The following is a 14,355-nucleotide window of genomic DNA, read 5'->3' as shown; positions in this document are numbered from 1 at the left end:
CAGTTCTTCCTTAGCCAATGTCCCAACCAGTTCCCGTTCCCCTCTTAATTATATCTAAATTCTTCTTTCCTCTCTTACCGCTACTTTTTTTTAACACTTTCTCATTCGTTTTCCATTCAACCACGCTAATCCTTCATCTCTGTTGTTTTAGTTATGTTTTTCGTAGTTTAGTGGTTTGTCTAGCCATACCCCTAGATATTTGAATTCATTCACAATTCCTATTTTAATGTTCCTACTTTTGATTGTGGGTTCTTTCTGTACAATTTGGCCAAATACTGTAATATTTGTTTTATTAATCGATAGAGTTAATTTATTTTCTACGCAGCATCTTTCTAGATTTTCTAATATTATATTTCCTTTTTGCTTTATTTTCCTTTCTTGAAGATGCTGTCATCACAATTTTAAAATCGTCCGCATATCCCATTAGGCCTAATGTTTCTTATAGATTGTTTAGTTTTCTTAAGCATGGTTGGAAAGTAATGTCCCACATTGTTGGTCCCTGTGCGCATCCTTTGGTGCTTATTATTGTTATTTCTTTCCTGGACATTTTAATGTAATCGTTCCGTCAGTACAGTATTCCAGCATTCTTTCCTAAAGAGCTTTGTTTGCTAACTTTAAGTTCTTTGAGTTCTCCAAAAAGTACGGGCCACCATAAATTGTCAAAAGCACCACTGATGTCGGAATAGATAACAACTTGGTAGTTTTCCAGTTTATCTTCTTAAGTGAGATCAATTAGTCTTACAACTGTTTCGGTGTTTCTTTCTCTTCTGGAACCATACTGCAATTTTTCTTTATTTAAAATTCTGTCTTTGTTTATTGTTTCCACAATGGTTCGTTCGGAAAGAGTACTTATTATATTTAATAAGCAAACAGTGCGATAGGATTTTTTATCGTCGTTTTTCTTGGAATCTGACTTTTTAATTTGATCAAATTTGCTTGTTTCCACCTTTCTGTTATTCGTCCGTTTCCAAACAAGTTGAAAAGTTTTCCTAGGTATGGTGCCCATTGGTCAGCTTCATGCTTAAAACTTTCCGATTTTATTCCATCCGGTCCTGGAGGATCTTTGCTTTTAACTCGTTTTATGTGATTTATTATTTCTTGTTTTCCAATTACTTTTGTTCTGTCTTCTAAAGATGGTAATTGCTATTCTCCTCTAATGAAGCTTTGTGAGTCATTATCTTCTCCTCGTATATCATGTGGTAATAGAGATTTTCTTAGATTGTCTATTGTTTTTCCCCATTATTTGTATATGTACCATTTGTTCTTTTTAGAGTTGAGAGGGTGGTAGGTGTTTTACTTATAATTGTAGGGTTCAGCCCAGGTACCTAGATTTAAATTAGTTTCAATGTGTTTTCCAGCTGTTTTTCTTTAATTCTATCATGTTATTTTAGTATTTTTAAAACTCTATATTTATTTAATCTGTTCCGTCTTAAATTACTTTCTGTTGTATGTTGATAAAATTCCCTAGCTTTACGCGTTTTTCTTTTCACGTCTTTTATTTCACTGGTCCGAAAGGTTTCTGTTTTACACTGTAATCGTTTGGTTGTCTTTTTTTTTTAGTTTCTAATTGCTAATTTTGTTCTATCTTCTATTTTCTCTGCTAATTCATCTAAGTTGCTCTCTTCTTTTATCTGTGGTAGATCTATTAGAGATGTATGGGTTTAAGACGCAACATCCACTTGAAAACATAGGTTTCCTAAAATTCCTTCTGTGCTGGGAAAACTGTGGCCACTAAACTGTTTTAGATCACGTGATAGACGTCTGTATATAAGATAATAATTTTATATTATACTACAAAACAATAATTTGATATATAATTGAAAACTACACAAATAGCCCGCTTTCAGCCCTTAAAGCGTAGATCATTCGCTCACTTGTTTATAGTAAAAATTTTATGTAGCAAATTTCACCATCCTGACATAATCCACTCGTCATACACCCTAGTTTTGGCCTACAATTTACTAAGTTTGATTACTCATAGGATCTTCATTGCAGTTCGAGGCAGTAGTAACTTCAGTATAAAATTTAATTTCAAACGATTTGCTCGTTTCCTGACCTAATGAAAGAAGTTGGATTTGAAATTTACGTACTGAGAAGTAATACACAGATCTTTTTCCTTTTCTTGGGAATACAGTATTTCCCAAAACACTAGCGTACGACGCAGTTAATTTTGAATGATGAGCATTTGTATTAAGTTATCTCTCTCTAAGAAGAGTGACTCGTGAGAGGATAATTTTTAACGAACATTTCTAATTCTGTCTTTATCATACCCATTTCAATGAAAGGAAGATGATAAAAACTGAGGTGAAGGTAGACAACCAATATATTAGGAAATTCATTTCAAAGAATTCAACATGCCTTCACTCTATAATGTACATTATAACACGTTTCTTTCATTTTTTAAAGATACAGAGTGGACCATTTATCTTGACACATTCTTTAACCTTTGAAGTAATAAACAATAAACACTGAACTTTTTCGCAGTGCAAATAATACCCGAGAGACGTTGTTTGACATACCCGGCGATAGTAGTGTTGAAAACCAACTATAGAATTTTGTTTTCGTTCAATGTCGTCATGAGTATTTTACAAATTTAAATTATTTTTTGTTATAGCCTTCAATAAATTTTAAAAGTTGTTATAGCCTTCCTTTGTTTCCTTGTGATTATAGTAACAGTCTCTGGTAGTTGTAATTGCAACAAGTTCTTGCATTGACTAAAGTTTCTGTCACTTAAATTAACAATGTCATTTATAAATATATTAATTGACTTCCTACGTTCATTTTCACCTATAAAATCATGTTCCTTCCATACTGTAACATATGCACCTTGGTGCGTGCTTTAGTTAATCTGATTTCTAATTTTTAAATGTAAACACAATGCATTCTCGTCTGTGGAGAATATAACTGCTACGGAAAACACTCGATTGTTGTAAATTCCATAATGCTACGACATATCATGTAATAGTTCCATAGTACGAGATTTCAGTTCATCACGAAATATAATGTACGAGTGCTTGGGAATAGTGATGGGCAGTGGGAATATTCCCGTTGGGAAGGAAAATAAAAAATGGGAATATTCCAGGTTTTTTCCCTGGCACATAAATTCCCGGGAAGGAATTTCTTTTCGTTTCTTTACTTTTGTCTTCCAAATTATAAGAAACATGTGTTCAATTACTTTACTTTTATTTATTATTATTTACTTGTAGGTTTTAAATAATTTGAAAATTTGAAAAAAAAACACTTTTGACAGTACTTTAAATAACTAATAATATGATATTTTAAGTACCATTTCTATTTGCACTAAAGAGTAGCAAAGTACTAATTTAAAAATGATGAAAAAGAAACAGTTTGTAAAGTAACGTAGAAATTATGTAGAGACAAAGATAAAGTACAATTAATATACCCCGAAACATCGTTAGTAATAGACGTCGGTGTCTCACTCTCTGACTCGACTTCTCTTGCATGTGAAATAACGCATGAAATTTCAAGAAATAGTTAGGAAGGAAGGTCGTGTTTCAATGTTACGTGCTAAATTATAAAACTATGTCAGTATCTTGCAAATATTGTGAACATAAGAATATATGCGCAACTTGTAAATTATTCATTGTAGCTTTGGAAACTTCAAGATTACTAATAAGATGCCAACTAACTATATTTTAAGATTATATATTTTTGTATATATTTTAAGATTATACCCAAATATATAATCTTAAAATATATACTTTGCTTTGGTCAATTGGAGTTTTATAAGTAATGTATCCGCAAGTGTGTCTTCTGAGACATGCTGAAACATGTGTATTTTGACATTTACCTAACCTAATTTGTTTATAACATATAAAAATTTAATGTGTTTTTAATAACAATAGTAGAATCTAGTTCAGAAATCCACTTACATATAAATTTAAACTGTTTAGCGGTGTAAAAGTATGTGGAAGTACTATACCATTTTTTCCATATATTTACTTGCATAGAAAATATTGTAAGTAAATATACATTTATGCGTATTCTTTAAATATAATAAAATAACATAATGCCGTTCAGAATATACATTTTGAAAACTCCTCTGGACATAACAGTAATAATTAACGCTAATAAGAAACGAATTTACTTCACAAATCATAATTTGGTAATAGAATTCAATTTTCTTTGTGATTGTACATAAATTCCCGGAATATTCCCATCACTACATGGAAACCCCTCATATTTTAAATGCAAAAGAAGTATAATACAAAATAAGTATCTTCCTATTGGTGCTGTACTTTATATACCAACGCTTGCATTTTTGTGGAGTTTCATGTTATATATTTCCATTTCGTGTTTATTCAATTTTTTGCAGATACCGTCAACATACTCCTTCCAGAACAGCACATACATTCATTACACCAAAGGAAAATGTTTCTCAGTTTGGTAAGGAATCTCGTACTAACAAGGAAGTTTACAAGGGAATCTCTCGATCACATTTAACGACACAAGTGTTAATACATACATCAGAAAATTCTTGTACGTGCCAAAAGTGCAAAGAGGAATGTATTAATCGTTCAAATTTGACTACACAAATGGTAATACATACCGGTGAGAAAACTCCCACGGGCGAAGAATGTGGAAAAGGATTTACTCAATCTGGAAATTTGGCAGGACACATGTTAATACATTCGAATGACAAATCTCACACGTGCCAGAAATGTGGAAAGGGATTTTCTTTACGTGGAAACTTCGCAAGACACATTTTACTACATACAGGTGCAAAATTTCACAGATGCCAACGGTGTGGAAAGAGCTTTACTCAGGGTTCAAGTTTGGCAAGACACATGTTAATACATACGGATATAAAACCCAACATATGCCAACAATGCGGTAAGGGATTTACCAGACGTGGAAATTTAGCAACACACATGTTAATACATACAGGTGTAAAACCCCACAGGTGCCAACAGTGTGGAAAAAGATTTACTCAATCTGGAAATTTGGCAGCACACATGTTAATACATTCGAATGAAAAAACTCACACCTGCCAGGAATGTGGAAAGGGATTTTCTCTACGTGGAAATTTGGCAAGACACATTTTAATACATACAGGTACAAAATCTCACATATGCCAACGGTGTGGAAAGAGCTTTACTCAGACTTCAAGTTTGGCAAGACACATGTTAATACATACGGGTATAAAACCCAACATATGCCAACAATGCGATAAGGGGTTTACCAGTCGTGGAAATTTGGCAAAACACATGTCAATACATACAGGTGTAAAATCCTACACGTGCCAAGAATGCGGAACAGGATTTACTCAACGTAGAGATTTGGCGATACACATGTTAATACATACGACAGAAAAGCCCCACAGGTGCCAAGAGTGTGGCAAGGAATTTGGAGTAACTAGAAATTTGACAGCACACATGTCAATACATAGTAATAAAAAATCTCTCACTTGCAACGAATGCGGAAAGGGATTTTCACAACGTGGAAATTTGGCGAAACACATGTTAATACATACGGGTGAAAAACCCCACACGTGCCAGGAATGTGGAAAGGGATTTACTCAACATGGAAATTTGGCGAAACACATGTTAATACATACAGGTGCAAAACCCCACACATGCCAGGAGTGTGGAAAGAGGTTTTCTCAGAGTTCAAGTTTGGCAAGACACATGTTAATACAGACGTGTGTAAAACCTTAGAGGTAACAAGAATGCAGAAAGACATTCACTCAACGTAGAGATTTGGCAAAACACACCTTAATACATACAGGTGTAAAGATTGTGCCAAGGGATTTGCACAACCTGAAAATTTGACAGCACACATCTGAATATTTACGAATGAAAAATCTCTTGCGTGCCACGAATGCGGTAAGGGATTTATTCGACGTTGGAATTTGGCAAAACATATTACATTACAAGTGAAATATCGCACAAGTGCCAAGAGTGTGGAAACGGATTACTCAATTTGGAAGCTTGGTAGGCGCGCAACCCCACACATGCCAGCAGTGTCGAAAGAGGTTTTCTTAGAGTTTAAGTTTGGCAAGACACATGTTAATACAGACGTGTGTAAAACCTTACAGGTAACAAGAATGCAGAAAGACATTCACTCAACGTAGAGATTTGGCAAAACACATCTTAATACATACAGGTGTAAAGCCCCACAGCTGCCAAGATTGTGGCAAGGGATTTACACAACCTGGAAATTTGGCAGCACAGATCTGAATATTTAGGAATGAAGAATCTCACGTGTGCCACGAATGCGGTGAGGGATTTATTCGACGTGGGAATTTGGCAAAACATATTACATACAGGTGAAATACCTCACCAGTGCCAAGAATGTGGAAAGGGATCTTTTCAATTTGGAAGTTTGGCAGGATACATGTTAATACATACGAATGAAAAGTCTCACACGTGCCAAGAATGAGGAGAGGGTTTACTAAACTTTGAAATTTGGCAACACATTTTAATACGTAATTGTGCAAAATCCCACACATGCCAACAGTATGGAAAGATGTTTACTCGGACTTCAAGTTTGGCAAGACACATTAATACATACGGGTGAAATAAAACACAGGTGCCAAGATTGTGGCAAGGGGTTTACAGAACCTAGAAATTTGGCTGCACACAGTTTAATACTTAGGTTAAGGGAAAAGAAAAAAAATGGAACACGCACTATTAGTTGTTGGAACACCATCTGGAAGTCCTGAATAGAATGAACCTGAACACAGACCATCTTGCTCACGAGTTGAAAGTGGCCGGCAAAAAAGGAGGAAAAATAGAAAATTGCTGAAAAAAGAATTAGAAAAAAGGAAAAAAGAGAACAAGTCATTGAAGAGACAAGTAAGCAAGTACAAAGAAAGGCACTATAGGGTAGAATCAAAAAAATCTGACACACCAATGAAAGAAGTTAAAAAAATGCTCAATGGCCAAAAGGTTCCACCTACAGTTCGTCGACATCTTGGATTTGGCTCAGCGTTAAAAAGACAAATTGCTGTGAACTTCAGCACTTTTGGTTAAGAAAAGGAATTTAGTGAATATGATAACAGGAAATATCATTAAGAAGTACAGATTTTACCAAACTATTTCTTATTTGACTTCTAAAAACCTGTTGAAATAAAAAAAATGGCCTTCGAAAAGCGAGAAAGCTCCAGAAACAAAAGCTTCAAAATGCCATAATAACATTCATTGAGCAAGATGACAACAGCCGGCTCTGTCCTGGGGAAAACGACACAATAACAAAATCAAAGCAGAAACAGCAAAAGAGATTATTATCTGACACAATGAAAAATTTACACCTAAAGTTCATAACCTCATTCCCGGAACACAAAGATCTCAGTTACCAACAGTTCTGTCTTGAACGCCCATTTTGGATAGTTTCCCTGGATTGTCAAAAGCGAAGTACTTGCAACTGTAATTTGTGTGATAACTTTGGGATGGTTGTGAAAAAAAATGAAGTTACTAGAAATAATTGCAGAAAGGTCTCCTAATGAACTATTGCAAAGTATAGCATGTGAAAAAAACACCAAATGCGTGGAGAAAACATGTTTGGAATGCTGCCCAAACAATAGTCCAATTCTTATTAATGAGTTTGAAGATGAAAAAATTAAGTACGAGCAATGGGTTAAAAACAGAGAAAATCTCGTCACTAAAGATGGAACTCGAATCATACAAAAGACTTGCAAAGGGATAATCACCTTTACTAAGCGTGAACTGGTTTTGAAGTTTACCATTCTTCTTAAACAGTATAGGCAACATGTAGCCAACATTAAACATCAGTTTCATGTTACAAGCAGTATTAAGAAGTCTTTGGCTGATCATGAAGTTTTTATACACATCGACTTCTCGGAAAATTATCAATGTAAATATGGCGAAGAGGTTCAATCCGTACACTTTGGAGGTTCTAGGAAGCAGGTCACACTTCATACTGTTCTCATATACTACAAAACTGCAAGAGAAGAATCCGTCCAACACAAGTCAATCTGTACTTTGTCTGAAAGCACACGACATGATCCTGTTGCAATATGTGCACACCTGAAACCTGTATTTGTAGTAATCAAGAAAGAAGTGCCTAACCTCCCGAAAGTCCACTTTCTGAGTGATGGACCCAGTACACAATATAGGAATGAGAAAATGTTTTACTTAGCTGTTACTTTCGTAGCAAAGGAACTGGAGGTTGACAGCCTTCATTGGTACTATTCGAAAAAGGACATGGGAAAGGGGCACCCGATGGTATAGGTGTCAAGAGGTGTGTCAAGAGGTTAGCGGACAGTATTGTGAGTCATGGCAAAGACATCCCAAATATCGATGCTCTTGTATCAGCATTGAAAGAAAGCAGCACAATTGAATTCACAGAATCAATGCAGAGGAGATAGAGGGTTTGCATAAACTTCTCCCAAGTGACCTACAGACTTTTCAAGGAACTATGAAAGTACACGAGATCACATGGAGTAAGAACAACAGGAGCAATATTCAGGCAAGACGACTGTTCTGTATGCAGTGCAATGCTGGGCAAACTTGTTTTCACTATGGGATTGGACAAGTGAAAATTAATGATCCAAAGTGTATCCTTTTTATTGCTCTTTATAGAAGATAATTAGTACTAGGTATTTTGTCCCTCTCTATTCTTAGCAGGCTGCATAGATATAGATTGTTAGCTGATTTTAGATGTTTGTTATTTTCTTTTGCCATTTTTCTCATAATTTATTAGCTACTTAATAACTTCAAGTGATTGATTGGTTTCCTTAATGAACATTAGATGTTGCAAATTTGAAGCACTTAAAGGTGCAGGAAATCTATTCCGATGAGGAAGATGATCAAGAACCATCAGAGACCATTACACCTAACAGCTATGTAGTCGCAGAGTTTAAATCTGACAGGAACCTTGTAGAGCATTATGTTGGTATGGTGGAAAGAATAGACTCTGACGGAGAGCTAATTGTCAATTTTATGAGGAAATCGACTGGAACTGATAAATTTATTTTTCCTGAAAATGCAAATGTGGAAACTGTTGACAAAACTGCTGTGGTTAAAGTTTTAGCGCAACTTCAAATAAATAAACGTCATCAGTATATATTTACAGAGGACCTTACCAAGTTCAAAAATATACTCAAAGTTTTTTGTTATTACATTTTTGGTTCAGTGCCAATAGGCCATGGGTACATTTCAGAATGTGATTTGTGATTTTTTAGTAGCTTATATTTTTTTTCTCTCGTAGGCCTTTGAAGAATTACATTAGACCATATTAATTACAAAGACGCAAACAACGAGAACACTACCTTGGCGCCGAAAGTTAAGAGGTCAGTGTCACGTGCTTTTTAGAACAACTGAAAATCGAACGCGCGCTGGCTTTTTACTTCAAGTTAAAGAAAAGCGTCTCGCAAGTGAAGCTTGGGTTGCCCTCACTAAAGCTTGCGTTAAGCAAAAATAACCTTTTGTGTATAAGCAAATGCGAAAGAAAATCAAATAAAAACGACAGGCAGCTTGCGGCAAGCAAGCATGCTGCTTAGGAAGCAGACAGGTTTCGTTCAGGACGTCATTCTGTTTTGGTTTGCTGACATTATGCAGTGTTGAACAAAGAATTGTGGCATCACCAAAGAAGTCAGTTAGGAAGCTCGCCTCACAATGTGATTTACACAAGTCAACTGCTCACAGGGCTGTACGGAAATTGAAATTTTATCCATATAGATTTCAAGTTTTGCATGAATTGAAAGAGGTGGATTTTGCATCACGGTTGCGTTACTGTTGTTGGTTCCAATCAGTAAGGCTGTGTCCAACACTCGGAATGCGTTGGGATTTCTCTATATAATAACATGGCATATTTCTTTCCAAAACATTATGAAAACTATATATATATATATATATATATATATATATATATATATATATATATATATATATATATATACGACAAATACTACATATAGATATTACATTTCGAAATTCTTCCAAATGTTTGTTAGTATTAATATTTGTATGTTCACTTTTACTTTTTTCTTGCTAGTCTAATATTAGAGCGCGCTAATTAAAAATTAATTTTCTTCCATATAAAAGCTCTTTAATATATGGCCCCAGATTTTGCAACAACGCAGAACAGCAGATAGGAGGCAAACCAGGAGATTTCTTTCATTCTCTGCCCCCCGCTAGGTCACGTGCGTGAACTTTGGGTCGTTCCCGCAGATAAAGATACCGATGAAATGCAGATTGACAGCAGATAAGAGCAAAATCTGTTTTCTCTCTCTTCATAGATCTTATGTCCCTTTCACATTATCCGGCGATTTGCCGGATCCATGTCCGGCAACTTGCCGGACGAGGTAGAAAGACATTACAAGCAATGAAGCTCTTCACATATGTGCGGCGGTCGCCGGACATTTATCCGGCGAGCAAAAACAGCCGGATCTCCCTGCAAGAATCTGGCGCTGCAAATCGCCGTGTATAGCCAAGCGGAACATTACAAGCAATGAAGCTCTTCACATATACGCGGCAAACTACCGGATGGGTGTTGAGGGAGGAAACAAGTGTTGCCAGGAAAGAGCAGAAAGTGGCTGCTATAACATGGTAGCGTGTGGTTTTGTGTGTGTGAAGAGTGTGTTTGTGTATGTGGTTGTGTTCTAGCCCAGTACATCTGGAGTAATTAACCAAACCTGTACATACAATATATGGGGAAAGATGACATGTAAAATTAATTTAAAACGACAAATACTACCGAAGTGTCGAAATCAATATAAATTATTATTTTTCTATGTAATAGAAGATTGGGAGATGTCCGGGTAGCACTGGACAAATGAGCTTCTATAAATTTGTGGTGACCTAAAATTGAAATATAGACTATCAAATATTTCAGCAATACAGTCTTTTGCTATATATTTATGTACTATTTTGCTACGCAAAGCAAGAGAGAATTCATGATGTGATATTTGATAAATATACCGTACTTTATATATTTTATAATTATCTGGCTATAATTTCTTGAATAGTCCTCTGAATTCAGGGACTAGAGCAGTGCTTTAAAGAGACTTGAGTCAATAGTCGGAATGCTTAAAACAAAAGAATAAACCCGAAATAGTATAATAATAATAATAATCAAATATAAATAAAATAGAGTTTATGTATCTGTCTGTCTGTCTTTGTGCGGCCTGGGGACCATACGAGTGGACCGAAAGTTACCAAAATTTGGTCACGGGTACCTTGGTCCAGGCTCCAGATTAAGCCGATCCGTTTTTTTCAAAATTCGAACCAGGAGGTCTCAGGGGGGCGTTTACCAGGACATGTAAAAGTAGTAGTAAATGACCGATATTAGTGTCAAATCCATAGTTTTCGCGGTCGCTGAGGTCAATGGTAACACTACGATTAGCGAAAACTTCAGCCACCATTTGTATGCGGGCCGGGGGTCACCAGAGGGGGGGGGGAATTTCGAGACATGTAAAAATAATCGAAAATGCCCGATATTAATGTCAAATCCATAGCTTTCGGGGTCACTGAGCTCAATGGTGAAACTCAAGATAGCATTTACTTTCACATTTAGTCCCCATCAGCTAAGGAACTTGGGCCAGGAGATCACCGAGACATGTAAAAATAATCCACAATGACCGATATTAGTGTGAAATTTACAGTTTTCGCGGTCTCTCAGATAAATGGTGATACTTTCATTAGCGGTAATTTAACATTCAGCCACCATTGTATGCGGGCCGCGAGTCACCGGAGTGGAGAATTGCGAGACATGTAAAAATAATCGAAAATGACCGATATTAGTGTCAAATCAATAGTTTTCGCTGTCGCTGAGATGAATGGTGATACTCCCAAGGCGTTGACTTCCAAATACAGCCCCCCATCGACTGGGAGCCAGAGGCGTTGTTTTTTCAAAATTGGAACCAGAGGATCACAGAGGCGTTTACTTTCTATATAAAAGTAGTAGAAAATGACAGATGTTAGTGTCACATTCATAGTTTTTGCGGTATCGGCTGAAGGCCAGAGGCGATTTTTTTCACAATTCGAACCAGGGAGGGGTCTCAGGGGACGTTTACCGGGACATGTAAAAGTAGTAGAAAATGACCAATATTTGTGTCGAATTCATATTTATCGAGGTCGCTCAGATGTATATTGATACTCTCGATAGTGTTTACGTTCAAATTCATCCCCCATCGGCCTTCCCAATTAAAACACTCACGTTGTTGGATATATATTCACACAAAATGTATCTAATTTTAGAAATGTTTCTTAATTCTTCTCTCATTGTTCAGTTTGTTTACATTGATATTTTATCTGACCCGTGCGAAGAACGAGCATAACAGCTAATAATAATAATAATAATAATAATAATAATAATAATAATAATAATAATAATAATGCCTAGAGACCAGTCTTGGGATCAGTGGCTGAATGTTGGCTTGAGATTATCGGATAGACTTCAACGGTTGACTATCCCGAGAGGACTTTAGCCTGGTTTTCTCAGTCGCAACAGTTGAATACCGGAACGGTATTTTAAATATCCAGAACCGAGCCGCTACTTTGCCCAAGTTTATCAATTGTGGAAACAGTATAGAAAAATCTGTTCCAAAATACCGCTTCTCTAATAAAAAGTGCTCATCTTTTCTGTATGTGGCATGTTCTCTCATTTCGGTAATAAAAGGCCCGTGTCCACGGGGGGCTAGGGGGCCGGGCCCCCTAAACTTTGGCTGGCCTCCTAAAAGTTTCACGGCAGGCTTGCAAATGAACTATAATATGGTGATGAAGTATATTATGATTGGGTCGGCCCCCCGTAACTTCTACCGGGCCCCCTCTAAATTTTTGGGCTGGCTACGGGCCTGGTAACAAAGCGAATAAAGTGCATATTATTTTGCATTTGTCCACTGCAGCCACATTAACAAAACTAATGAATGACAATAGTTGATGCGATATACATAGGAAAGTAATTAAAGAATTTGCTTTCGTCTTCCCTTAATTGTGAAAACAGTATAGAAAAATCAGGGTGAACCCATATGTGTCTCTGACGTGTTTTTTTTTCTGCCTGTGTCTTAACAAGGCGAGTAGAAAATACATTTTGCGTCTGTCCATTACAACCACCACAACACGACAAGAGTCACAGAGTTTTGTTTTTTTCAGTTGCACAGCAACCCTGCTCGCATATTTTTCATCCACGGCAAAACGCCGGATAATATGAAAAGGGCCGAAACCGGATCCGGCAAATCGCCGGATAATGTGAAAGAGGCCTTTATTTTTATTTATTTTAAAAGATCTTCGCGAATAGTTAACTCTAGAGGCACATTGGAACTAACGACGTACGAAAGTTTCAGAAAATCTGTCTATGTTGCTTTCAAGTAAGGGAAGTGTTCATCCTATAAAAGTAGTTTCAAACTGTGTAGTGTAAACTCGCTTATTTGTCGCATCAACTGACAAAAGTTTACAAAGAGATCAAAGAGGATTTACCCTGTTGCGATGGATAGCGAACTGCAAAATAGGAATAGTAAGAAGAAAACGGTCGATAATTCATTATTCAAAACTGCCCCCCAAAAAATCTCGCCAAGGATCTGTTCTACAAAGATATTGGAAGTGAAAAAGAAGAAAGCTTGAAGAGATATAGGAGTTAGCTTGGTTATTATTTGCATAATGTATTCATCACGTGATAGCTTACTGTATATGTATATGGAAAGATGCAATAGCGTAACCGTGTTTTGAGTGTTCTGTAACAGTTGTGAGATTTCCTTCCCCCTTTCTATACACTACCAAATAGTAGAGGAAAGGGGGGCAAAGTGAATATATGAGGCAAAGCGAATAACGCAATTTACAGTCAACTGAAAACAGAGGGCAGGAAATGTTTGTCCCAGTTTATGACGTCACTAGTGAAATAAGAGAAGGACATTACTGTTTTGTGTGTACGTGTTGTTGTTTAGACGAGAGAGGAGAAGAAAAGAAAATACGCATTTTGTTAAAAAATTCAAGAGGTGAGGATTTTGAAATATTTTCTTACTATTCCGTAGAATGTTTGCAAACACACTATGCCTGGACAGGGTGGGATCTTACCTTTGTTATCATGTTTGAGAATTATCGTAAATACGTAATCCATATGCTGTAGACAGTCTTTTGTCTCATGTGGTAGTGTGGGGCAAAGAGAATAATTTTAGAAGGGGCAAAGCGAATAGCGATTCACTTTGCCCCAAGCATAATGCAGTACTGTTTTAGAACATCTGTTTGGCACTAAATGTGGTATTGACGGTACGTACACGTTGCAACACAGCTAATTTGAATATTGAAATTCATATTGAATTTGTTCACACAAAGAAAAACATTCAAAATCACCAGAAGGAGTCGGTAGTTACCAATGAAAGTTCTGTCATGAATATTATTCAGATCCACTTAATGAAGACTGGATTCAGTGTTCTAT

General features: G+C 36.3%; 1 protein-coding gene across 3 annotated transcripts in view; it reads left to right on the top strand.

Moving 5' to 3' along the window:
• The window catches only part of LOC145665078 (uncharacterized), a 186,071-nt gene that overhangs the window by 55,255 nt on the left and 116,461 nt on the right, over positions 1-14,355 (top strand). The window contains exons 3-4 of one of the 3 annotated variants that reach the window (XR_014127549.1): positions 4,337-8,539; positions 8,734-9,799. The exons of 1 other annotated variant lie outside the window; for it this stretch is intronic. Coding sequence is in view for 1 of the 2 variants with exons in the window: in XM_081732346.1 (XP_081588472.1) it covers positions 4,337-5,678 (1,342 nt within the window). In the remaining variant the exon portion in view is untranslated. Of the gene's footprint in view, positions 1-4,336; positions 8,701-8,733; positions 9,800-14,355 lie in introns of those variants that run through there. One more of the 3 variants, XM_081732346.1, reaches the window with a different exon arrangement.

This window comes from Thermobia domestica, chromosome 11 (assembly GCF_964235325.1).
Source record: "Thermobia domestica chromosome 11, izTheDome1.hap1.1, whole genome shotgun sequence".
Classification (NCBI taxonomy): domain Eukaryota; kingdom Metazoa; phylum Arthropoda; class Insecta; order Zygentoma; family Lepismatidae; genus Thermobia; species Thermobia domestica.
Note: the sequence above shows the minus strand (reverse complement) of the source record. Positions and strands in the feature narration are given on the sequence as shown.